At 50.2% G+C, this 26,815-nt stretch overlaps 1 protein-coding gene across 7 annotated transcripts in view; it reads right to left on the bottom strand.

The window, feature by feature from the left end:
- Positions 1 to 15,843: 15,843 nt before the first annotated feature.
- Positions 15,844 to 26,815, bottom strand: part of SEPTIN9 (septin 9) — a 138,773-nt gene continuing 127,801 nt past the window's right edge. For all 7 annotated transcript variants that reach the window (XM_032706725.1, XM_032706730.1, XM_032706728.1 and 4 more), the window contains 5 exons: positions 23,781 to 23,898; positions 21,415 to 21,510; positions 20,471 to 20,567; positions 18,845 to 18,896; positions 15,844 to 18,017 (listed from right to left, as the gene is read on the bottom strand). In XM_032706725.1, the coding sequence (XP_032562616.1) occupies positions 17,882 to 18,017; positions 18,845 to 18,896; positions 20,471 to 20,567; positions 21,415 to 21,510; positions 23,781 to 23,898 (499 nt within the window). In that variant the 3' untranslated portion in view covers positions 15,844 to 17,881. The remainder of the gene's footprint in view (positions 18,018 to 18,844; positions 18,897 to 20,470; positions 20,568 to 21,414; positions 21,511 to 23,780; positions 23,899 to 26,815) is intronic.

Genomic DNA, 26,815 nt, shown 5'->3' with positions numbered 1-26,815 from the left:
GCCTGGCATAATTACTCACGCTCGTTAAGCATGGCTGCATTGCGTATGCGAGTCACGCGGGACACGCGTGCCGGGCTGCGGGAGCGCCGGTGCCACGGTCCTGTCTAGTGGAGGGAAGGGCGTGGATGACACAACATCCCCCATCCCAGCCCAGAGCCACCTTCACACCCTGGCCCACGAGAAGCCCGTGCCCCCGAGGAGAGGGCAGGAGCGTGGGGGGAACCACCACCCTGACCAGGGCTGGGAGCCGCAGCCGCTCTTGGCAAGGAGCCCGGCCCGGCGCCGCGGTGGATCTGCTGCTTTTGTTCCTTTCTCCATCTTTCATCCTCTCACATACACGCTCTGGATCTCTCCATTTTAAGTGTGGTGCCCACAGATGGGATCTGTGGAAGTGTGTACACACATACCCGTGGTCACCACCTCATTGACAAATGAGTTATGAGGGCACGTGGGGTTTCCTTCTCCTCAGGGTTTTTGTAGAGGGGAGAAGAGTTCAAAGATGGGGAGGTAGAAACCTTAAAATAATAGTCACCCATCTAAACTCCAATGCACACCACAAAACCAATGCTGGCAAGCACATCACCTTTCTTTCCAGACAGCCCTCAAGAGGTTCTATTCTGCTAAAATCACCAGAGCAGCTCCTGTTTGCTGGTTCATTTGCTGTTTTGCCCCACTAACGCTGCAAGGCTGCCCTGGCTGGCTCTCCAGCCATGTCCTCATCAGGATGTGGCACAGGGTAGCGCAGAGGATTTCAGCAGAGGACACACCACAAGTGCCAACAGGTTGTGTTTAAGGTGAAAAACTGAAAGAAAAGGAGACCAGAAGCCCTACAACACTAACAAGCACATCTACAAGCAGTGAGGGGTGTACCGGACCCTGTACAGCCCAACGTGGTTCAGCCCCAGAACCGAGACCCCGGGACAGACCAAACCCAACTGCTTTGCTTCCTGTCCCTCACCAAGCTCAAAAAAAAATAAAAAATAAAAAAAATAAAAATTTGTGATTCTTTAAATTTTTTTTTAATTTGTTGCAGCAGCTCCCCTGTCCTCACAAGCACACACAAGCCAGCTGGACGGGGACTGGCACGGGGACACGGGGCTGCCTTTGCTGGGCACGAGAAGCCGGTTGGAAATCACCCATTACAGGGCTGTGGGAAACGAGCCCATATTGTCACGGGGGCTAATTAAGCTCCTCCACTAAGACAGCGGATCTAGACTGTCTCAGCACCCGCCTTTGCTGGCAGCCCCCCTCCTCGGGTGCTACGGAAACGGGAATTAAGCAGTGATGAATGCAGTATTAATTAATTAAGAGAAGATGCACACGAAGGGGGTGGGAGGCAGGGGGTCTTTGGCGCTGTGGAAATTACCCAAGGAGGGGCCGCCGTAAATTTGGGTTTTTTTTTTTATTGTTTCTGCTCAAGAGAAGGCGCCGGGAGGGACCCACACGCCCGGGTGGTGGGAGTGACCCGCTGGCACCGCACCCACCCGTCCTCCATCACCGAGACACGGGGGGGAAAGAGGATATCTCAAAAAAATGACGAGGGAGTGGAAGAGGCGCTGGCGGCTCCGCGCCGCCATCTTCTTCCACTGCGGAGGCCGAACACAAAATCAATTTTGCACACTCCGAAATGGCTGTTCAGGAAGGTTTTTCTGCTCTGGAGAGGTTAATGGGGAAGCTCAACGCAGCTGACGCCGGGGGGATGCTACTTTTCAGTTTGCATATCAAGATTGTTTACACACATGATTAGCTAATATATTAAGCTTCTTACACGCACACACACACACACAAAAAAAAAAGATGGCAAAGCACATTGTTTAGCTTTGATTTGCATTCCTCATCCACTTTCTCCTTCACAATATACCACCCCGAGAAGAGGAAGGACTTGGCCATCGTTGCCAAGTGCTGGGTTTTGGAGAAGGGAAACAAATGGTTAAAATCCCATAAATGACTGCAATGCCCCATATGATTTGGCACATCCAGCCTCCCCACCACAGGCAAATGCAAGTCCCCATCATGCAAACCCCTGGGGCAGCTCAGCCTGCTCAGAGGTGAATTTTGGGTGGGCACTCAGAAGCCCAGGCTGGCCAGATTCTGACCTCTGTGGGAAAGACCTCCATGGGAAGCCCACTTTGCCAAGCCTGGCTTGGCCAGTGGCATCAGGGTGCAGGGGACAGGTGAGTTGTGGGCTGCAGAGCCCACATGCACTGGGAAATGCTCAGCACTGCAGCTTTTCCCCTCTGCATGACTCCTTGCTCCTGTGGGTTGGCCATGAATTCCAGTCTCTTCTCTATCTCAAGGCTGGAGACAACCACCCTTGAGATAACAGTCTTTGTTTCACCATCAGTGGGGGCAGAGAAATTCAACTGCAGAACCCCTTGGGACTTCCCTGGGCTAACAGGACAGGTACTGTCATTCTCTGCTCCAGACATGTTCTGGGCATCTCCAGGACACCCTTGTCAGATACCTCAAATCTGGACCTGACTGTTTTCTAACTCCTCCTGTCACACACACTGCTGGGAACATAAATCAAGGGTATCCTGTGCTTCAAGCAGCTCCATAGATTCATCCCTGGCTTTGGCCCTTGGGCTCTGAACATTCCTGCCTACCAGGCTATGCCAGTGGTTAACTAAGCCACCAAACAGGCTTCACTCAGAACTTCTCTTCCACACAAACTTCCTCCTGAATGAGGGGCTGGGAAGTGTTTTACAGGATCCCTTTTAAATGTCAGGCTGCACGCTCAGGACCTTTCATTATTTCTCCAACCTGAAGTCTACACTGCAGGCTCAACACCTACATCCCTGCCTCTTGGACCAGCTTTTTGGGAATCATCCAAATACAATTCCCTTGTGCATTTCCAAATACACTGGCAAAGCTCTTCCAACTCACCATCATTCTCCTCTGGCGTGATTTTAAAACCACACTTCTTCTTTGCTCCTTTTTTCCCCTGCTACAGGGATAATCCCTCCATAACCAGGCATCACAGCAGCCACTACACTGTCAAAACAGCTGCTATTCTTTCCCTCGACTTCCTCCCCAACTCTCACCACCCAGGGTGTGTTATTTATATAACATCTCTTAACATTGACTTTTTCAACACAACTTTTTCTTTAATTACTTGCATTTAAAATAAAAATGCCAACCTCTGCGAGCGACTGCCCTCATTACAGTATCAGTCCTCCAACTAATTAATATCTGTTAGCTTTGGCTTATACACCAGGATGCCTAAATCCAAAATACACAAGGCTGCCAAGTTACTTTGCAAACAGAAGCACTTGCCTTGAAGAAAGAATCACGTTATCCAAATTGCTTCTGTGCAATCTTACCATAACCCTTACTTTCAAGGTCTTAGAAGAAAAAAGAAAAGCTCATCCAACTCGAAAGAGATTGCTATGAAACCAAAGAGGAAACCCAGAGGAAAGCAAAGAGAAAGAGAAATAGGTCTCCAAAAGAAGCAGAAACACCATTTTTCTACCCATTTTCTTGTACTCACACAGGTCACACGGGAAAGATTGAGCCTGTTTAAGAAAAAAAACTCCCAGCAGCTCCCAGGCAGGCTCTTGCAAGGCACACACACACTTCTCCAGCCCACAGAGAAGGAAAGAGAGCTGAGTACAACTGATCTCAATCACACCAGTAATCACCTTCCTTTATGGAGTTATATTGCTGCAGTGCATGTCAGAGAAGCTTGTACAGGTGACAACAAAGCCAGAAGTCTCAGGAGTGCTTATGTAGCATGGTGACAGATAAAGAAGCCACCCCAGGGGGTACATAAGAACTGGCAGGGTGGAAAGGTGGGCACAGCACTCCTGTGAGCCCCCCCAGCAGTGCCTGAGTGTGAGTACATCCAGCACGTCCAAAGGCAGCAGGTTCAGAACTGATTAAAAACGGAAAAGCCTTATGTAAACTTAATGCATAATTAACCTGAGAAATGCACTCGCAGAAGACATTATTGAGGTCATGAAAGCATTAGAGCCACAAAAACAACTCCAGCAGCATATGAAGGATGAGAACATCCACTGTTAAATTATTTGAATGCTCATCTAATGCAAGGGATAAAACGTGCTGTATCCTAACCGGGACAAGCCTCCCCTCCAGGCAGATTAGAGGAGGTTTCTTATATCCTACTCGAAAGAATTTGATGCTGAAGGCCAGAAAGGAGGGCATGGGCTGGACAAGACCCTCTCTGAGATTTTCTGTCTATGTCAGGTCTCTGGCAGAGATTACAGGAGGGATTCCAGCCCTACTCTCTGTGTGTCCATGAGTGGGACACAGAGGTCTGCACCAGTAATCCTTGGCTGCCTTTGCACTTGAGACAACCAGCCTGTACAGGAATGATTCATCTCACCCCAAGTGCAATCAGGGGGATTGTCCTTGTGAGATGCCTGTCCCAGGGTGGTCCAGCCCCACAGATGCCCCAGGCACCATGTGCAGATGGGAGATGCCCTGGGGTACTCACCAAGCTGTGCTTGTGGCACATTCCTGAAACCAGTGGGTTGTTGGGCTTTGGGTACTTTTAAGCCTTTACAAGTCTGGGCAAGGATGGATAGAAGTGTCTCCTCTCCATTTTCACCTCCTGCCTTTTCCTTTGCCACTTCCCTGCCTCAACATCACTGTCACAGTTCCACAGTGCAGAGGCACCTTTCAGACCCACCCAGTTCTCCTGAATGGTGATTGGGGCTCCAAGGTCCCAGTGATCTTCCTGATGCCAACTAAACTCAAAGGAAGGCCTCCCACTTGTCATGGTCCATAAGCAAACACCCACAGGCATTGCCCTCCCCTACTTTCCTGGCTTCTTTACACCCATAGCGGCTGTTCCACATTTCCCACTTTTAAAATCCCATGTTGATTTAAGTTCTCTCTTACCAAAATCCAGCAAAACAGACTTCATGAAACATTTCATAGACACCAGGAGCTGCCTTTCCCCAGGCTGCCCCCCTGTCTCAGAAGATCATGATGCAAATACTTGAGGTTCCTTTTGGAGAAAGCCAGTGGCTGTACTGGCAGCCCTGCAGATCCAGCTCTGTTCCCAAACATCCCACGTGCACAGCACCTGCTGGGATCTCTACAGTGCCCCAGAGGGGTTTGTGGCAATGAACTCATGTGGGATGAGCCCTCATGTCCTCATCTGCCCTTGGACAATGGCTCTGATGCTTCCAGCACACACAAACCAGGGGCACTGCCAGCAGTCTTGCAGGGCAGTGCCAGGTCCTGTCTTCCTTTTCCAAACAATCCAAAATAATAAACCAGAATTTCTAAATAGTTCATTTTACTGGTAGTTTAATGATATTTTCATAAAATAAGCTTGGACTCCTTGTATTTGCAGAAATCAAATATTTTAAGGATGCCAGGCTTCACTTGCTGAAGTGCCTCTCTGCCCCTTCCAGGACTAGAAAGGCTCACCTGGGGAGGAGGGATGCTCTCAGACCACCAGACTCCAGGAGAAATGCAAACACCAGCTGTCATGACTCCTGATAAATACAGGAGCAGAAATGACAACACAGAACATGTTTGGGGCCAGGTGAAAATCAAGACTAATCCAAACTCAACTCATCCCACCACATGGCACAGAGTCCTGTCTGCTTCAACAGGACAAGGCAGGTGGAACCCTGGAGTCCTCTGCTTTCCCCAAAGGGCTCAAGGATGGGATTACTCCAGCTACTCAGTGTAATTAAACCCTCAGCCCCATGAGTAGGGCAGGGATACCAGCAAGGTGATGGACCACACGTGGGAAGGTGGCACAAAAGGGGGATTTGGCAGTGAAAGCCCTGGCTCACAGACCTGCAGTGATTATGGAAGTCAGGGCATATCCTTAAAAGCTTCCAGAAAAGCCAGGTTTCCATCTGTTGCTTTTAATGCTTGGAGTCTGCACTTTCACTGCAGGAAATGAAATCCTGGAGCAACCTGGTCCTTCAAACTGGCAAGTTGTGCAGAATCCTGTAAAAGCAGGGCAGTCATCACACATTTCAGCCTTGTTTCCTTCAACCTCTTGCACGAGGCCTCTCATTGCATTTAAAGAGGGTTTGTGGCATAAGCCATCATCCAGTTATCCTTTGCAAATTCCTTGGAAGAGCCTTGACAAGTACAACATCCGATGTCCCTCTGTTGTACCGAAAGGGAAAACTGACTGCTGGTGGCTGTGCAGGACCTCTGAGATGCAGTTCCCTCACCTATCAAGTGATAAAGCAACCCTTCCTCAGCTCACAGAGGTGCTATAACTCTTACCTGGCATTTACAACATTCCTTGGCAACCCCTGGCAAAGCCATTAGCACCAGAGGGGATGTGAGGCCACACTGCCACCTCTCTCTGTCCATACACAGCAAGTTACTGCCACCAGCTCACTCAACATGAGAAACTGAAAACGAAACTTAACTTTCATTTGCTTTATGTTGCTTTCAAAATGACATCTGGCACCCTTGCTGGACAGGGGAGATGACACTGTCACCAGGTCACCATGAATATCTGATTCCCTGGAGGGACATGGCTTCAATGTTTGGTTTTTTTTTTTTAAATAATATTGCAAAGACACTTGGAGACATTTCTCCTTGTTCACATGGAGAAAAACTTGCAATCTCAGGTTTAGTAACAACATGTGTCATGTCATTCATTTTTAGAACCTTGGAAACAATCAAGGAAAAAGAGAAAAAGTAGTATTTCACATTTTGAGTATAGCTCAAGGTGGCCTCAGTTTCCCAGATCCCTGGGCATTCCAGGTCTGGGAAACTGAGCCTTAGTAACTCCCCCTGAGATGGTGTGTCACCCAGCCCCTGCCAGGCCCTCCTTGCTCCAGGGTGGTTTCAGCACTTTTAACCCTCATAGCTGGAAACCTCTTTAGATCTCCAGTCATTTCCCTGGTTTCCACTCTGGTTTATTCCTTTGATCGGGATTAATATCTTCCTCTCACAGACCTTTTGATGCACATCATCCCTGACTGCTGCTGAAACCCCTAAACACCCTACTGGGAAAAACCCATCCCTCTCCAGGGCCCCAGTCCTGCATGACTGTTCAGCTCATCTCTACAGGGCCAAAGCAAAACAACATCCCAAAGCTCATGAGCTTCCAGAAATCAACTGCTCCTGACTTAAGTAAACACAAGGAGTACAGAAGGCTCATACAAATAACAAACACCCATTTTCCTGTCTCAGCATCAGCACCCCAGGTTGCTCCTCGGGTTCAGATCAGCTCCCTCCAACACCACTTCCTCCCTCCTTCCTTTCTGAGCACATGGAGCTTGCCTGACTTGGGCCAGGATCTCTCCTCTGTGTAAAACAGGATCACTGCTCAGGCAAACTCCCATCAAATGGGAACCTGCCGATCCACTGGGTCCTTGTTCCCCCATCAGAGGATCTTAAACTCACCAAGACCAAGGGCTCTTTCAAGGCTTGTCCCTGAAATCCAGGAGGAAGCTGCAGATATACTACGAGCACTTAGGAAGAAAAACATTACAGCATCTAAAGGTACTTTAAATGATTTAGATACAAACTTGCCTGTAATAAGACATCTATTTTGGTTAATCTCTTAGTTGCAAATCTTGAAACTCTTGAACCTGCCTCAGGCTACTGTCAGCAGCACTTCATTTAACACTGCTTATTGGGAATAACTGCTGTTTCCCCACTGTAACCTCCAAACCTCTTAAGTCTCTCTTATTGCTCTGCCCAAATATACTTGCCTTCAGGATACACAGAGTTTTGTCTTGCTAAGAACTGGTAAGATGATTTGAACAAGCCGAATCAGAGGAGAACATTTCCCAGGCGAAGCGGCCAAGACTCAAAACACCATCCCTGCAGTACTTTGGGAGTGATTCTGCTTTTTAAGTGTTTACTTGGGTTATGAAATGGAACAGCTGCACTTTGATCACTGCTCAGGAGCAAAGGAGTCCAAGGGATGGGGGTGTTCATCCTCCAGGAAAGCCACTTGGGGCCAACTGCTCCTGCCTGCACTGGGGGATGAGACCACCTCCCCTCACACACCTGTGGCTGTGGAGACCATTGCCACCCCTCCCTGCCCATGTTCAGAACTCTCTGAGGAGACCGGTGTTCTAAAAATCAACCACATTTTTATTTTAAGGGGTTGCAGAGCCATGGTGGGCACCGAGCTGAGAGGTGTCCAGGCCATCAGCCCTGGTGCTCCCCCATCCCAGCTCAGCAGGCTTGATTTTAAACACAACCATTTGGATTGAGGACAGTTGGACCCTGAACATACACAGCAATAACTGCATTGATGAGCTGACACAGCCTCAGCCCCAATAACTGGGGAATGCAGCAGCCCTGGAGGTGATGAACTTCCCTGTCCTGCTGACAGAGGGAGCAGCATTAAGCAACTGCCCATTCTGTTCCCAAGCAAGAGCAGCTGCAGCAAACAGAGGCACAAGAGCCCTCCAAGCACATCTTTTAGATAGGGCATTTAACTATAACACAGGATTTTCCAGTCCTGTGTCTGCAGCAACCAGTCATCACTGCAGGCTTGCAGACCCCACCAACAGTGCAACTTCTGTTACCACCTTCTTGCAGCTCACTGGGAAAAGTTTTGGTCACTAAGTAGTTTACCTCACAGGGTACAGGACAGAGAAATGGTTGACCAGGACCCCACAGAAAAGGAACAGAGCTCACACCACGCTGGCTCAGAGCATGCAGAGACCTGAGCTGGGATCAGCTGCTATTCCCATCAATATGCCTGAGAAAGTACTCTAGCATTAGGGGATCACAGCTCACAGGGACAGCTTAGAGACACACTCTCACATCCTTCTTCACCAAGTTTTACACAGAAATTTTGATAGAAAAAACCCCCCAAACCTCACTATGAAATATGTGTATATAAGCTGTGCTTAAAAACCAATGTATCTGTGCAGGCTCCGGCTGCTAAAAGGCCCTGTCTGCTGTACACATCCACCCTGGTTTAGTAGGAGTGAAACTACCAGTTAATCCAGTCTCTGCCAAACCATAACTGGCACAAAAAGAATCAGCTTGCTGACTACAAAGCCACATTGGTATCAAACTCAGAGCACTCAGCTTTGGCACACCACAGTCCCTGGAAAGCTGCAGAGATGGAAATTGCATCTTTCCAGCCACTGCTCAAAGCCTCTGCTTCCCTGCATCTCCCTGTGCTTTAGAACTCTGGAGCTAACCCTCAGTCTCAGCTCAGGCTGCAGACAACAAATGTTCCACCAGACAGAAAACAAACAATTTTTCCCCCCTTGCCCCTAAATATCCCACTTTGCATAATCAAAATCAAACACACAAACCCCATTTCATCCCTGCTCGAGGCAAAGCACATGCAGGGATGTACCTGCACATCTCTGGGCTTTTGGAGAGCACATGAAATTACATTTATACTTAAAGCAGAATAAAAACTCATTGAACCAACCTCTTCCTTCATGGCAGCTCCAGCTCTCACAGAAGAAGTTGCCAGCAGGACAGAACCATCTCAGGAGCTCTGGGTCAGACCAGTCTCACACATCTTGGCTCAAGGCAACACTTCCTCCCCCGCTCCCATCACTCCTAAGAGCAAACAGCTGCTGCTTTTAAGCCCTCCGGAGGGTTTAGGAGTGGAGCACCTGCACCAGCAGCTGATGGCACTTACTGCTCTTCAATTAAGCTAATTTTGCACCAGCAGGGAGACAACTGTGCAACTGCTCATCAGCCACCCCGTTCCCCTGGTCCTTGCACTGTGACAGTAACATGCAGCAGGTACCAGAGGTGCCTCAGACAGCAGGAGCAGGGAAGCATCAGAGTGTCCCTGCAAGCACAGGAGGGTTACAGGAGGAGTCCCTGGGCCCCTTACCATGGTACAGCTCCTCTTTCTGTGCTCTGTTTCCAGCAAATATCACACAGCCCGGCGTGCCCACGTTGTCCCAATGCTGACATTTGTGATCTAGCACACTGGCCTGGCTGACAATAGCAAAAAAACCTTTTAAAATCAGCTTTCTCCTGTAGCAAGAAGCACTGAGAGCGTGGTGTGCTCTGAAAAAGATAACAGAGGTGCCAGATTGAGGCAGGGTAGGTCCAAGACCAGAGCTTCCAAACCAGTGGGAAACATCCCATCTATGGCTGCTGGCAAAACCTCAAATCTACCTGTTCCTCCTTCACACCAGACTGCAGAAGCACTCAGAAAAGGAAACATCAGGCATCCCTGTCATCTTCTTTCCTCCATAGGGCTGAAATTGGGTTTTGTGCCTTCTTCTGCACGTGCCAGAGGAGAAAATCTGTTGCAGCCAGAGCTGTGCCAGAGCACAGGGGGACATGGAGGGTACCAGTGGGACAGGGATTTCTTTTGGGGCACAGGAGGCACCTCCAAGATGCCACCCCTTGTGTTATTTTCACCCAGAAATGGATCCCTCAGAAGGCAGCTAAGCTCAACACCCATAAATCTTTATAGTGAGGCAGAGGTGTTCCTTCCAAATCCTTTGTATCTTCATCCAACAGCTTTCTCCACTGGATAAGATCCCTTCCATTCTGGAGACTTTCAGATGTCACTGTCAGACATTTCAGTTTGCTCAATAATTTCTTTCCTTATTAAATATTGCTAATGATAGGGTTTTAGACTCTCAGCCATACATCCACTTTTTGTTCTAGCATAACTTTCAATCTATCTTCCCTCTTCCTTCTACTCAAGTCTTTAAAAAAAATTACTGGAACAAAAAGGAAAGCACCAAATAATTGAAAAGAGCTGCTAAAACAGAAAGGAAGGAAAGCTAAAGGGAGTTATGATGATTGAAAAGTACAATAAAGTTGGAGGAAAGGAGGAAAAATTCTAATTTTTAATGAAATGGATGGTGAGGTGTCACCAGCACATGGCAGCAGATCCCTTTGGCAAGGGCTGTTCTCCCACCCCAGGTCTGGTTCCCATCTCCATGGGCCAACACCCCACTTTGCTTCCCTTGTTTGAACTAGAGATGCTTTTTCTCCTCTCTATTTATCCTCATGCTAAATCTTTTCAGCTGGTGCTTTCAAAGCCTAACCAATAAAAAGCTGAAAGCAATAAAACTGTTTGTGGGGAAAAGTTTTGCGAACAGACAAAGCATGAAAATGATGTTTTAACAAAAGCTACGAGCAGAAAAGGAGAGGTTGGAGTTGAAAAGCTCATGCAGATGAAGCTTGAATGGTCTATTCTCACCATCATAATGAGCACATACATGATTAATGAAAATATTTATCCTCCTAACCCACTGCAGTGAGTTAATATTTAATCCAAAGTCCACGTGAAAGCCCAACCTCTCCTGGTTCCTCACCTGCCTCCTTGTTTCCTTGGAAATCTCTGAACTCTGCAAACTGACCTGAGGTTTGGCTCTTTGGGGCTGATCTGAGAACCACGCTGGCTTTTCCTGGCTTTCTGCATAAGTACCACACCTTTTGATCCCGAAACTGCCGTCACTGGGGACCTACAAGGTTTCTTAGATAATCCCAGAGAGTCAGTGCTTTGTAACACGTCTCACTTTGATATTCAAGGCAAAGCCGGACAGCCCACACATGAAAAGACATCCTTCCCTTTCTTCCCAGGCTTAATTTCATCTGCAAATTAAACATATCGAGATGGATATTTATAGAGGAATGCCCTGATCCTCCCGGGAGGGCCGGGGAGTCTCCAATGTGTAATTTTGCTTTAGGAGTATGATTTTAATCTTGACTTTCTTCTGAGGCTGGTGGCAGAAGAGGAGAAGGGCAGGGAAGGGGGAATGCTGGTGGCAAGGCTCACTGAGCACTTCTCTGCTCTCACACAGTTTAAGCCTTGGGCTAATGCAGTGTAAGATGGTGTGGATGTACAGAAGGGACTAAGGTTCTTCCTGCTTCCCTGTCTTTGTCCTCTGCAAAGCTATCTCAGGACATGGTCCTTCAGAGGTGAAAATTTGTAGTTTTAAAAAAAATGGGGTCTGTAAACTTTGCCAGCAAACATGTTCAGCTGTGGCTTGCCTAAAAAAAAAAAAAAGCCAACAGGCCTGCTGTAAAAATGGTGCACAGATTAAAATAACTGCTAAGCCCTGGATTCTGATGGTCCTTTGTGACAAGGAGCTCACATAGAGTCAGTCATGTCCCTGTATATCAGCCCCCCATCCCAGACTGTGGGTAATTGCCAACAGTAAATAAAACTGCAAAACCTGAAATGTTTTGGCTTATTGTCATTTCCAGATATGCCCTGGAGCAGAGGATAAAGGATTTTTATTTTGTTTTCCAGCTAAATATTTTCTTCTTTTAACCTTCTTGTTAAAGAATGACTCAATGCTCTTCTCTTGCCCAGCATCACTCACTTAAACCTCCATTGTGCTGCACACACGTGTCTACAACAAATTTTGGTGCTGGGAACCCCACTAAGGGGGCCTGGCTTGGCATATTGAGTTGTCAGTGCAGGTTGTGATGATTGATGTTGTGTTGTGCTGCTGTTTGTAAGAGCTTGGTTGGGATGCTCAAGCCCATCACTGCCAACCCCCAGGCACGTGGTGCCATCCTTGTAGGTTATTCCAGATGGGAAGAGTTCAGGGGAGGGAAACTTCCAGGAAAGATGGTTTCAGTAGTACTAAGAAAAGGGACTTTGGTACATTACTGCATGCTATGAGGTATGTCTTTAAGCTTCAGTAAACTTTTGGAGCCCCTGGGAAGCTGGTAATGTGCCTTTGAAGGAAGCATGACTTATGAAATTGCAGTTTTTAGCTTAGCTGGGTAATGTTAATGAGAAAATATCGTGGGCTGTGGGTGGAAGTCTCCTGAATCCCATAAGTTAGGAATAAATTATTCTGTTTTCCTAAATGAAGCAGTGCAGTGCAATGCTGCTCCTAAATCAGGCTGATGGTGAGAGTTATTTATTAATTCGTACAGGACCAGACACGAGCTCAGGCAAATAAATACAAACTAGACTGCAGCAAAGAATTACAAACTTGGGCTTGCTGTGGGCAAGAAAAGATTTTGCTGGGGTTTTGAGAAGGAGCAGGTGGGTTTGGACCAGCACCCTGTGTGATAGAGGTGGCATGAGGAGTTGGCACAGAGGTGGAGGGACAAATCCTCCTTTCTGCTGGAGATGCAGCAAAGATGATCAAAAATCCCCAGGCTTTCAACTGCAGTGCAGCAGCTTCTCAGTAATTAAAGCTTGAGATCACCAGCTCTGCCTGTGCCTGCTGCAGCCCAGCTTGCACATCAAAGGGAGATGTTTCCCATGGGACAGGTCCCACAGCACCGGATTCAGGTTCTGATGGGCACTCTGGGCTGGTGTGTGAGACTGATGGCCCAGGAAAGCCCCTTAACAGCAGCTCATACTGAGCAGGTGATGACACAGCCCCCTGAGCTACCCCAGGCTCGTGGTGACTCGGTGGTGCCCCGTGTTCTGGGCAGCACAGGCTCATCCAAAGGGACCATCCCTGGAGCAGGGGGTGGCCCTTTGGGGCAGAGAGGGCTCCCAGCTCTGAGGGCTTGGGCTCTGCAGGTACCACACAGCCTCAGCTTCCCTTCCTGCCAGCACCTGGCCTCCTACCCAGAGAGGATTTATTCCTCCCTGAACAGGTCTCCAATGACGTTATTAATCAGGGAGATGGACGAGTACAACACACTTTATTGTGCACTGTGGATGAGTGATAAGTCTGGGCACCGATGCCTGGGATAGCAATCAGGAGAGGGTGAGTGAAAGGAAGAGGAGGAAAGAGCAGCATTGTGGGTAAATATGTGCACTTCTGGTGGTGATTACCCTCCAAGTAATTAGTTTTTAAATCAGGCAGACGTTTCGGGAACTACTCACTACGAGCTGCTTTAATTATTTATACTCCCTTTTATTCTTATTATTTATAGTCATCCTCTCTGGATGGGGATGCTCTTTGGAACCTGACCCACCTCCAGCCCACCCTGGCCAAGCAGCCATCTCCAGTGCTGCCAGGCACCCTGAGAGCCTGGGGGGTCCCCCTCTCCCTCCCAGAGCCAGGCAAAGGGGAGTGAGAGCCCATCGCTGCTGCTGAAAGCCCTGCTCGGATCGGTAATTAAACTCTCACTCATCTTCATTTCCCTCATTTGTTAAAGTGAGGCCACTCAATAAGCCATTAGTGCAAGGTCCTTTCTGTCAGCTACGGCATCGTTAAGCACATTCCCCTTGGAGACAGCTGGGGAGGGTGCAGGCAGGGGGAGCAGCCCCTTGCCTGCCTCCTCCTCTGCCCAAATCCTCCCCATCCACCCCTCCGAGGTCACTCCTGCCCTGTGGCCAAGGCTCTAGGGAGTGAGGGGGAATTTTGCAACGGCAAACCCTTCCCCCAGCTGGGATTTTTCCCACAGCACCACACAAACCCCTGTTTCACCAGAACATCAGAACATCTGCTGTTGTTGGTCTCTCTTCACCAACCCCACCTCTCCGGAGCTTCCCAACATCTGGAAACCATTCCCTGCACCATTCCCATGAAGGGACCTCCGACCCACTGAGCCCCTCCTCTGGGCTAAACAAAAGCTGCCCTTATTGCTGAGCTGGGGAATTTTGCCTGCCTTCCCCTTGCTCCAGCCACAAACTGTTTCTCAATCCATCATCAGGAGAGCATCTGCCTGGGGAGCCCCAGAGCATCCTCCGCTTCATCTTCCTCCATGGACACACTCAGATGTCAGCATCTGCCTGGGGAGCCCTGGAGCATCCTCTGCCCCATCTCCCTCTATGAGCACATGCTCAGATGCTGCAAAAAACCCCAAGATCCCAGCACAAGAAAAACCACAATACAGGGAAAAGCTGCTGTAGATTCACCCGGAAGAAAATCCCATGGTCCATGTGTGTAATTACTACAACTACATGTTGATTTCCCCTCCCAAGAGCTTTTATTCTGGCTCTTGCTCTGGTTACAACAGCAAGAACACCTTGATCTCGCTGCTTTCTCCCCCATGGAGTCATTTGGCAACAAGCCATGAGAGTGAGGGGAGTTTCAGCTGAAGCAACCATGGAACTGCTGTGCAGCACAAAAATAAAAGAGTATTGCTAGGGATGTGTTTAGCATGGGGACAAAGTGGGGCCCATCAACAACCTTTACCACACACCTCAGTGGAGACAAGACAATTCACTGCACCAAAACCCAGGTGAGAGCAAAAAAGCAGAGGAAAAATGTACACAAGCCTGTCCCGTGCTCTACACCCTCACAGGAACCCAACCTGAGTGCTGTCCTCTTGGGTCTGTTTTCATCCAGCTCCAGCATTGCAGAATCCCGGAGGGGCTGAGGTTGGAAAGGATCTCTGGGGGTCACTCGCTCCAGCCCCTGCTCAAGCAGGGCCACTGTGAGCTGGTCACTCAGGACCATGCCAGGGTGGCTTAAGAGTTCAACTACTTGGGGAGAAAAATACAACAAACATGTCAGATGCAGATTAAACCACCAGAATGGACAGTGTCTTGTCTGTAACACCAGAGAGAAACATGGTTTTAAGGAAGGGGAGCCCTCCAAGTGAAGCCAACTTCCAAGGGCATCCCAAAGCCAACCCTGCAGTCACAAAGGGTTTTGATAGACCATCTCCCTGCAGAGCCAAAGCCACATCTGTGTGAAAGACAAGCTGCTGCCTGCCCTTGAACTGGGTGCAACCCACTTCTTCATAAAAATACCAGCAACCACAGTGGAAACAGCTTCCCGTGGGAGCAGAGGGAAGGGATCCACCTGCCTCCCTCAGGATCGTGCTGGCTTCATCCCCAGGGCACTCAGCACCAGCAGCTCCAGTGTGTTTTAGAGTACCTGGGGCAGGTATCCAAAGTGGGAAGAGTGAAGGGGGTTAGGAATAATTAACTTTCACCCCAAAGAGGGCAGAGGACAACAGCTCTGGGGCTTGACTCTCCCATCACTCCCAGCCCCACAGGGTCCATACAACAACTATCACACCGTGGCTGGGAACAGACATTTCCAAACAAACCTCCTTCTATTTGCATTTGAAACATTTATTTTGGGAAATACATATTAAACACTATTATTTATACAAAAATGGACTAAATTTTCGTAATGCTTATAACCCCCAAAAGGCCATTTTAATAGATCTGGATGAAGGGTTTTTTTATTGTATTATTTTTTCTTTTCTTCAAAAAAAAAAAAAAAAAGTCAGGTTACAAAGGAGAAAGCAGCGTGTCTTGCTTTGCCCAGCTTCAACTAGAGGAAAAGAAAAGTTTAAGATGACATTTGCAGAAGTGCCTCACACAAAGACATTTTTCTCCCCTTTCAGTCTTTTTTAACACTTGAAATATATATATTTTTTTTTCAGTTAATACACTTTTTTTTTTGTTGGTTTTGCTAAAATATAGCAAGTCAGCAAGTAGAGCTGATGTACCCCAACAGCTCCGTGGTGCTGTTGTGGCGGGGGAGGAATATGAGTGAAGGGCAGAATGGATTCTCACAATGCACCCCCCTGCCCACGCCTCTTTGGGAGGACACGTGTGGGCAGCCCCTGCAAACCCTGTACAACGTCATCTGGGCATCCCCACCGAGGTGAGAACAACCTCCTCCTTCCTCCTGGTCACCTGTGCCGAGGAAGGCTCTGTCCCCCATGGAGACCACGGGGCTTTGCACGCGCCTTCCAGTGCTAGAGGATGGGACACGCTGCCATTTTAGTGTGTGCCCCCCAAAAATGGGTGATTTGCAGAAAGTTTTATCCCTTAGAGAGGATATGGAGACTGGTGGAGTGGAGAACAGAAAGGGAAGCGGAGCTGGGGCGGGGACAGGACTGCAGAGCTCTGCTCCAGGACCATCCTCTCCTGTGTCATGGTGCTACCTCACCCTTGCAGGGACTTATTTACTGGAGATACAGTGAAAGAGGAGGTGCTGGGGGGCAGAGCAGGGGGAGACGTCGGGCACAGCACCCACAAACACAACCCCAGCCCTCCCCAGGGTGGCAGGGCTCGGTCTGCACATGCACAGACCCCCTGCCCAAGGACCAGCAAAACACAGGAGTGTGTTACAGGGACACATGTCACACAGGGGAACCGGAAAATAAAAAATGATTGAAAAATGCCCAACAGCCTCCTCTGACGCAGGGAAAAAAGCCCAAGAATCACAAGGGTAAGACAGGACAACCCTCCACCTCCCACCACCGCTTTGTGGAGACGTTCCACTCTCAGCCCCCTTTGGACAAACACACTCCCAGCCTTCAGCACACAAAAATCCCACCCAACTGAATGAAAAATAAATACACAAGTGTTCTCAGGACATCAGCTACATCTGTGGTCCAAGGGAGAGGGAACAGGAGTCCCTACAAAGGTCTGCAGCCTTTTGCAGGCTGCACAGACAAGGCAGACCCTCCTTCCCCTCTCCCACACTATTGCAAGGTCACAGTCTGAAAAGGCACTTCTCCCAAAGCAGGTCGCTCTGCCTGGCAGGGGGTTGGTGACAGGCAAGGTGACACCTAAACACTCCCAGTTTATTGCATGTAGATGGGGTACAAGGGTTGGGTTGGGGGCTGGCAGGTCCTGGAGGGCTGCAGAGGGCTCGGAGGAGGCGGCAGGAGACAAGGATGGCACTGTCTTGCTCTCTTCGTCCCACCCGTACCTTGCTTCCGAAGGCTACGTTCACCTGGAGAAACCCTTTTGCCTTCAACGGACGGAGAGGAGCCTCTGCACGGAGGGGCAGGCAGGGCTCCTGGGGGCACCCCAATCCTGCCGGCCCCGTGGATCTGCTCCCCTGGGTTCGGCTGCCGGGCCAGAGCTGGGGGCAAGCGAGAGCTCGACCTCCATGGAGGGACAGTCCCCAGCCCGGGAATGCTGGACCGGGGGCCGAGAAGCAAATTCATGCCACAAAGCGGGGGGTGAGCGGCCGCCCCGCTCCACGCCGGGTTATTTGGTCAGTTAACATGGCAGGGGGTCGGGGACCGGGGGGAGGGGGACAGTGGCAGAGGATTTATATAAAAATAAAGGGGGGAGAGGGGAGAAATAGCGAGCGTGAGCGAGCAAGGTCCTGGCTACGGAGCGAGACGGTTACATTTCGTTAGCCACCAGCTCTTTGTCGGTCACGCCGTTGGAGAGCGAGCCCTGGCCCTCGTTCAGCCTCTTGACCCTGTAGGCTTCGAAGTGGATGTTGCTGGTAATATCCTTGATGTTCTGCATGTGTGTCCTGCAGGAAAGGGAAAGGGGAGCAGTCGCATCTTGCCGGGAGCAGCTCAGCTGCCCAGCCTTCGCCTCCGCACCCCAACTCCTGCACACCCCAAATACTGCTCCAAACACTCCCCCAGCCCCAATGTCCCACCCTGCTTTACTGGGTAACGGTGTCTTTAGGGAAGTAAAGGCAAGAAGGGGCAGCCAAGGCCAGAAGCCTTCATTGGTGCTTGGGGATGTGGGAGTTCTGGCTACAGAACACCCATCTGGGGAGATCCCGGTCCTGCAAGTCCTGGGATCAGATTTTGCAGTCCCACCCAACTACCTGTCAGCAACAGCTCAGGTACGCAGAGTTTAAGAGCTCAGTAACCCCCCTAGCAAGCCAAGGGAGCTCAGCCTCCCCCTCCCCTGCAGCAGGGACACCTCTTTGAAGGGGGAGCAGCCATCACTCAGACCCTGCAATGACACCCCAATTCAGGGTGATGTCTTTGGACTGGGGGTAGGACTTGGGACTGGTGAGGGACCACTAAGGCCAAAAGCTGCTTGGCAAGCATGCTGGAGCCACACTGCACACTGCCAGCAAACCTGGAGTGTCCCAACCCATCCACTGCTCCTCTCCTCCCTTAACTCAGCACCGTAGCTGAGAAAAGCCCCCTGGAGTCCCATTCAGGGGGACCACCCCTTGCAGAGGGGCTGCAGTGTGGCAGCAGGCTGGGAGGGGAGGGAGGAAGGGATGGATGGAGGAGCAGAGCAAAGCAGCTGCTTCAAGCTGGGCTGGGCTCTCCCCTTTCTTTGGATGCCACCTGGTGACTGAAGACTACTGGGAGAAGGCAGAGTCCCACTGACCTGATGAGGAGGTCCCGCAGGTAGGCGAACTCACAGTGTGTCGTGTTCTCCACTGGCAAGAAGGGAGAGAAACCCATCAGTGTGCACCCATGGCATGGGGACAGCAATCCCTCAGGGTAAGCAGGACCCTGGGGGGGCTCCACCAGCATGTGGAGGGCTCAGACAGGGTCTTACCCCCTGGGGCTACAGGATGCAGGACCCAGGAGTCCTCTTTGCTGCTGTGAAGCTGGTACCAGGTACCTGCCCCAGCTCAGCATGACCAGCTGGCTGGTGAGGTCTGACTGAGCATCCACAGTCCCTTCCCACTCTGTTCCAACAACAAAACCTGTTGTTCCAGCAGCATCTCCCAAAGCAGTGTCCTTTGGGACCCCCTTGGGCCCCAAACAAGGCAGGGGAAGGGGCAGGGTGAGCTTTGCAGTGAGCACCAGGCCTGTCTCCACAGAAGTGCTGGCCATGAGCATCCTGCAGCATTCTGGGCACGCTGGTGACAGCTGCCTGGGTTGCTGGTGTTGTGGAAGGACACAATCTCTTGGTGACAAAGGCTATTGCTGTCAGAACAGGGCTTGGAGCAAGAGGGGTGTTTGCAAGAGGGAAAAGTCAAAGGGTGTTGCTCCACCACAATTAGTCTAACAGCTCATATTTTACCCCTAAATTTATTCAATTTAGAGGATGAATTCTGTTTTTAAATTTTTTTTTTTTTAACCCAAACAGGTTTGTACATAGAATCACAGAATCCTTTGAGTTGGAAATGACCTCTAAAAATTATTGAGTCCAACCCCTAAACATCATCAGGAATGGCAAAACAACAAATAACAGTGTTCTGCAAAGGCTGCCTATGGCTGTGTCCGTGTCCTTGAGGTTTCCCTGTGCTGAAGGGAGATGCCACAAGCAGAAGGTGAGGGGTTTAATGAATCCTATTAAACCCAGAACTTCCAAAGACACAGCACAAGAGGGCAGCAGAGCTTTAAAATACACTGATTTTCCTGGCAGCTTTGTTAAACCATCCCTCAACACAGGATTCCCATAAAAAAGACTCATAAATGAGGGGAACCAAACGAATGTGAAATGAAGGGGAGGAAGATGAGAGGGGTGGCACTGGAGATGTGCCAGCTGGCTGCCAGAAACCAAGGACAAGGAAATGTGTAGATGTGCTGGAGCCAGGAGCTTTCATCCAGCCTTTAAACCATCATTGTAAAATGGGGGAGAAAAAAGGAAGATGCCAATGGGAAATGGAAGAGGGAAGAGATCCCACAAGGGCACCAACCAAATGCACAGTGGAGGGTACAGATGCCAGGGGAAGGCTCTAACAGGAGCTTGATACACTTGTGTGCCCTAAAATCCTGCCATCAGGTAGGATTTAACTGTGTAAAACTGTTTAACTGTGTAAAAAGCACAAGCCAGGCCATAAGACTACCAGAAGTGTCCCCTTCAGCACTCAGTAGCCCCCTGAGCCACACAAAGGCCACACTGGCCAAGGTGTTTCCAGTCCTGAAACACCAGGGAATTTATCTTCTTTGGAGGGGCAGAGAAGCACTAAATACACTTCTACTGCTGTTTTTGGACCTCATTGCCTCCTGTCAGGACAGGGAGATGGGCTCTGGGGGTAGGAAATCAAGAACAAGGTACCTTCAATGGTGCCCCACTTGGTCTTCCTTCCAAGGATTCTTCTTCCATTCACCTGGTATTCCTGGTCACTGCCCACCACTGCAAATGGGATCATTTCCTGTTCAAAGGAAAAAACAAGGTCATGTTTTCCTCCTGAAAACTGGTCAGGAAACCAAACTGGTGAGCAAAGTCCTACATCAAGCTGTTTTCAGGAGAGTTTCACGGGATGAGCTGGTCTGTCCCTAATATTCCTGAGCAGTGTTGCTTGCCAAGGTCTGCAGGCAGCCCAGGACCTGGGCAGGAGTATCTCTTGTGCAAGTGCCCAGTCCAAAACCAGTCTAAACCCAGTCCAAAACCAGTCTAGCCCAGCCCCTCACTGGCAGGTGACAACATACAACCAGAGCAAAGGTATCATGATGCTTCCCTGGGAATTGCCCCCAGCATCTGGCAACCCGTGGCCAGATTTCTGGTCAGTCATTTCCTGATCCAAGGTGGTATCTTTGAATTTCAGAGCCCCTTGAAGATCTTTTTCTTGCTTGAATTTGTCCAAACCACTTTACTAAGCCAAAAAATTCCCAGCTATTTCCTGTGGCCTGGAGTTGACAGCCACAGAGCAGGGCAGCCTAGGGGGAAATTCCCTCCTGGTGCTGGGAAGGCTGCTGCCCTATCTAGGGATGGGCAGGCACCATGCACCCCCCTGCTTGCAGACTACTGAGGAATTCCTTGGAGGAATGGAGATGGGGAAAAGAGTATGGACAGAAGAGGACACCTTCCCCAGGAGCCTTTGTCACCCTCTTTCTGTCCCTGCTCTGAGCTCTGGAAGGATCCTTGGTCCTGGGCAGACCCTGTGGACAGGGCACAGTAGCCTTGGAAAGAAAACAGAGGCCCTTTGGAAGGGACTCCCCCAGGACATCACCAGGCCCCAGAGCTGCAAGGCCCATCCAAGCCCAGCCCCTCACACCAACCCGGAATTTCTCGTTCACTAGCCGATCTTCAGAGTCTTCATCAAACTCCTTCTGGGGATACACGTCGATCCCGTTGGCCAGAAGATCAGCCATTATCTAGGAGGGAAGAGCAGAGGAACATGTGAAGGAGATGCAGGCAGAGGAGCTGCACTCCCAGCACAGCAGCTGCTCACAGCCCACCCGAGAGGCTCTCTGAGCAATGCCCACCAGTCACAGCAAAGGCCAGCAGCAGCTCTTCCCTTTCCATCCTAAACATTGCCCACCTGGGGGAGAGACACCCGTGTTTACCTGCCACACACCCACCAAGTGCTCATCCTGGAATCTCTGCAAGAACCTGGTGCCAAGACATAACTCAGGCTGAGAGTGAAATGAAGTTACGTGAGCTGGGCGTTGTTTTGGGATTGAAAAAGACAACATGACATTACAAGCTGCCCGAGCAATGGGGAATGCAGCTGCCAGGCTTGTAACCCAAAGTTAAAAAGCTGATTTCTGGTGTTTGTTTATGCTCCTTGGAAAAGGAGCTTGATCCAAGGGGACAAGGACACAGCTTAGAAGAGTGGCCTCTAAGGACTTTGCTTCTGTGCAAAGCAAAGAAATGTTGAAATCTGATTCCTGGGTGGAGGCTCAGCTCATGGGGAGCTCAGAGGATTAGCCTTCTCCTACAACACTGCAAACTCCAAGTCAGCCTCTGCACCCACTCCCATTGCTTCCTATGGCTATAAACTCCTCCACATCAGTCCTACATTGCAGGCTGGGAAAGGAAGTGGATCCAGCCCAGGGAAATCCCCCATCCAAACCCACACACTATGTTTAGGGGAATGACCCAACAAAGCCAACTCCACAAGGCACCAGAGTCCCTCATTCAGTGCAGCACTGGCATCAGCCTGCAGCCAGGCTGGTGCTTTACCATCCCCTACCAACCCCAAACTGAACCCAAAACAGCTCTCTGAACCAGCTACACCCCCAGATGCAGACAGGGCTCTGCTTTTTGGAAGCACAGACACAGGAACATTGGAGTGAAGGCAAAAGGTACCAGCCTGTGCCCACCCAGCCTGATTTCCTGCCCTCGTGTCTCCACCAGTGAATCTGCAGCCAGGAGCATGAGGAGAGTGAGCAAACACACCACGTGGCTACATGTTCTCCCTCCATCTGGAAGGATTTGGGGGGTCTGGTTATTATCAGGAATGTAATTAGAGATGGGGCAAGCTCATCCTGCACCAAGCTGGTGCAGAGCAGGCGACTCATGTGCTCCCTACCCACGGTGTTTCATTACACAGGGATGGCAGCAGCAGCCCAGAGTGTCCAGGTGACATTTTAAGTCCAAGACTGACTTTGTAGTCCCAGCCCTCCGTGTTCCCACACCAGCTCCTCACAGATCCCATGCAAACAGGCTGACATGCCAATTGAGCCCAGCCTGGATTACCTTTCAACTCCATTTCCAGCTATCCTCTAGCCAAGGAAACTGCTTGCAGAGTTTGAAGTTTGGATTCAGCTCTCAAAACCAGACTGGATATTTCAGTGCCTGATCCTGCTCACCAAGAACTGGGAAGACATTGGTGTGGGAAGGAGTGGCTCATCCCCTTCTGCACAGAAGCATGGAACAACGCCTGGCTAAGGTGTTGTCCTCTCTATAACTAATGGACTCTAAAACTGCCTTTTTGGCAAGACCCATTTCCCTTCACTTCCCTGCAGTTCAGACTCATGGACCAAGGAGCTTGGTGGTTTGCTTACTTCTGCAGGGAATGCTGAGGCCATCACACCTGCAGCCACATCCATCAGCTACACAAATGGATTTACAGTCCCTTACCAAACCCCAAAATGGGGTATTTCCACCTCTTGGAAGCCTCAGGGGTACACGGAGCAAAGCTCATGCCTGGCTGCGGATTTGAACAGCCTCTCCTTGGCTCCCACCACCAGCTCCTGACCAAAGGAATTTCATACCTTGCTTCCCTCTTAAATCTTGCCCAGCTGAGCTCAGCAAACCCACACATTTTTTTTTGCCTGGTCCCTGTATCAGTGCACGATGCCGCACCGGGAGGTTTTCGCTCCCAAAATAACAAAAACCATCCTGAAAATAACAACAACAATAACACAAGAAGGCAGGAGAAGCAGGCCTGGAGACGTAGAGCTCCACGCTTATCCTGCACTGACAAAGATCCAAGAGAAACACAAGGAACCGCTTGGAGCGCAGGCCTTTCCTCCGGCCACGTGGGATCGCTCGGAGCTGCAGCCCCAGGAATGCGCTGGGCTCCCGGCCAGGAGCTCGCCTGCCCAGCCCTGCCGGGGGAGCCAGGAGGGGGAGAGGGGCAGGAGGGGACGGGGGACAAGAGATGGGAGCCCGGGGATACGAGCCACCGACCCCTTACCCGCTGTTTGAAGTAGTCCCTCTCCTCCAGCGTTAACGTGTCAGCCTTGGCGATCACGGGGACGATGTTGACCACTTTGCTCAGGCGCTTCATGAACTCGATGTCCAACGGTCGGAGCCTGGAAAACACAGCAGGAGAAAAAAAAAAAAAAGGGGGATTCAAACACGCTCAGCGAGGTGGGAGCTGCTGCAATCCCCCGGCAGAGAGGGGCATTCAAAGATCAGACAGAGGGGGAATCACTTCCTTTCAGACAGGACAAATAAAGACATTTTCCTAAAAGCGCGGAGATCGTTTGCAAGCACTTAAAACATTTCCCTTTCAAAGCACCTGCTATCGCCTGCGAACCTTCACAAAGGCCCGTGAAGTGGCAGAGGGCTTTTATCTCCGGGCTTTTATCTCCGCAGGGCTGCTCAGCCACAGAGGACTGCGGGAACTTGCCCAAAGCTACACGTGTCCTTGGTGAAGCCGGGATGAGAGCACGGGCAATGCTGGCTGCAGGGCCAGCCCACTGCCATGTACAAATCAAAACCTCCTCCAGCTCTATCCAAGCTGTCACCAACCATCCAGGGACAGCACAACACGAAAATGGCCACAGGTGACTATTCCTGCTCACACTCCCCCCTGTGCTGAGCACCAGTCCACTGCTGTGCATGAGCCAGGACTGCATCTCACACCATCAGTTGGGATTAATAAAAGCTCTGTGAATTCTCCAGGGCCTCAGGGAGCAAAGAAGAGATACTGCTTGTTCCAGAGGGCAAAAATGTCAGAAAATCTCTACAACAAAAGTCTCTGCAGAGGAAAACTGAAGAGACTGCATAACCCCAGTGATTAGTGCCTCGGGAAATCCCTCTCTGCTGAACGCCCCTGCTGACAACACTGACAGGGTCTCTGGTGCCACACTTCTCCACATCCAGGTGTTTTTATTGCTGGGGGTTCCCAAACAAGCTAGATGAAAGCCCTTCTTGGGACACCTTCAGTTGCTGCAGGAACCCCTCAGTGGCTCTGGAGGTGATGGGGACACACACACATGCAGGACAGTGGAGCAGATGTTGCCTTGAAAAAGGAAACCTGGAGGTCCCAGGGTCCAGGAACACCTTTGGGTTAGGAGCCTGTTTGAAATGAGCCCTCACTGAAAGCACACTGAAGGGGCAGGAAGGTCAATGTCAGTGTCCCAGAAGCAAAGGGACACTTCTGTACCTCGGACATCCCCAAGACCTCCAGAGCTGGCATGTGCCAGCAGGACACGAGCCCAATTCATCTTTGTGGCAAAGAGAGGTGAAGTCACCTTTTGAAGGAGCCATGGGCATCAGTGGCAGAGCTGGGACCAAGAATGAGACCTCAAACCATGATAACAAGGAAGAAACTAAAATAAATGGGATGGTGATTTAAAAGGCTCAGGTGCAAGCAGGCATCCAGCAGGAGCCCTCTGGGGGGAAACACAGAGTGGAACACCCAGGGAGAACATGGCCAAGAGAGCACCTACTGCCAACACACTCAAGCAAACCCCATCACAGCCTTCTCAGGCCCTACAAAAGGCTCAGAGACCCCTGCAAACCCAGCAAGAGCCACAGGAATGCAGAAGGGAAGGGACTGATCCCGCTCCTCAGCAGTCACCAGGCAGCGTTCCCATCCCATGGGGTCACCCCTGCTTGGCTCCAGTGCCAAGGGAGGGATGTCCAGGAGAGACCCACTCAGCTCACACTCATCTGAAAACAGCAGCTCAAGGCTGCTCCAGAACAGCCAGTGCTGGTGACCCAATGAACTCCTCCCTGGTCAAACCCACTCCTCTCCCAGGGATCAGGCTGGACTGTGCCAGGTGGACCTTGTCCCTGCACACTAATGAGACACATAGCCCAGAGCACATCATTAGCACATGGACAAACAAGGTCCTAGCACAAATCAAGAGTCACAGATCACCCCGGGCCCCAGGAAAGAACGATTTTGGCTATTAAAGAAAAAAAGAACAGAAAAAAACTACAAGGAACCCCCCATGGACACATCTAAGCTGACTTGCTGCTGGCAAACATTGTTTGGAGCTCTGCATAATGTATTTCCCAGACCTCCAAGGAAGTAATGCAGTTATGCTCCTTTCCCAGCAGAATTCTTTCCCCTCCTCTCTCTATGCTATTTTCCAAACAATTTTTTCCCTCTAAAAGCTTCTTCCCTACTGAGTCTGTGTTCCTGCCTCTTTCATCAGCTTTTCCTTTAAAGACCAGGATGCATATGTAGTGAATGCAGATGAATTCACAATCAGGCAATCAACTGAGCTTCAGCTCAAACTACATGTTAAAAGCCCAGTTACCCTCAGATCCCTCACAGATACCCAGGGGATGAGGATGCCAGAGAATAGGAGGCAGAGCCAAACTCAGCCCACTTCCCTGCCTGTGTCCACCCCATCCACACAGGCACAGTGACCATGTCCATCTGCACCCAAAGCCAGAAGAGCCCAAGGCACCTTTGACACAACTGTGTGCTCTGATGGGCTCCTGCAAGTGCCTCGTCCGTGGGAGGTCACCTCCCTGCACCATCCTGGAGAACACCACAGGACTCCCCAGAGGAACAAACTATATGTTATTAGGGTATTTTGCAATTTTCTAGATATTCTACCAATTTCTGATGGGTAGCCCCCAAAAAACCTTAATTATTTAAAACAAAGTGAATCTTTTCACTAACAACAAGACCTGTCACTAGACATCGTGTTCATGTGAAGACACCAAAGGAGAAAATATAGCTTGATGATGACAAATGCTATCACAGAAGGGAGGGTAGAGCTCAAGAAAAAAAACATAACCTGTTTTCTTCCCCTTCCTCAAATGGTCTTTGATATTATTATCTTGCAACTAGACATACATGCTTTGGGCTTTGCTGGGAGGGGTGGAGGAGCTCTAAGGGGAGCAGATGGGCTGGAGCAGGAGGTGCAGGATGGGTTCCAGCCCAGCCCAGCCAGGGCTGGTTGCTCCCTCATCCCCTCTTGCTATGGGGATGGGAAAAGCTGTGCAGCTGGGCACACACTGTCAGGGCTGGGCACATCTTCT

Source organism: Chiroxiphia lanceolata, chromosome 19 (assembly GCF_009829145.1).
Source record: "Chiroxiphia lanceolata isolate bChiLan1 chromosome 19, bChiLan1.pri, whole genome shotgun sequence".
NCBI lineage: Eukaryota > Metazoa > Chordata > Aves > Passeriformes > Pipridae > Chiroxiphia > Chiroxiphia lanceolata.
Note: the sequence above shows the minus strand (reverse complement) of the source record. Positions and strands in the feature narration are given on the sequence as shown.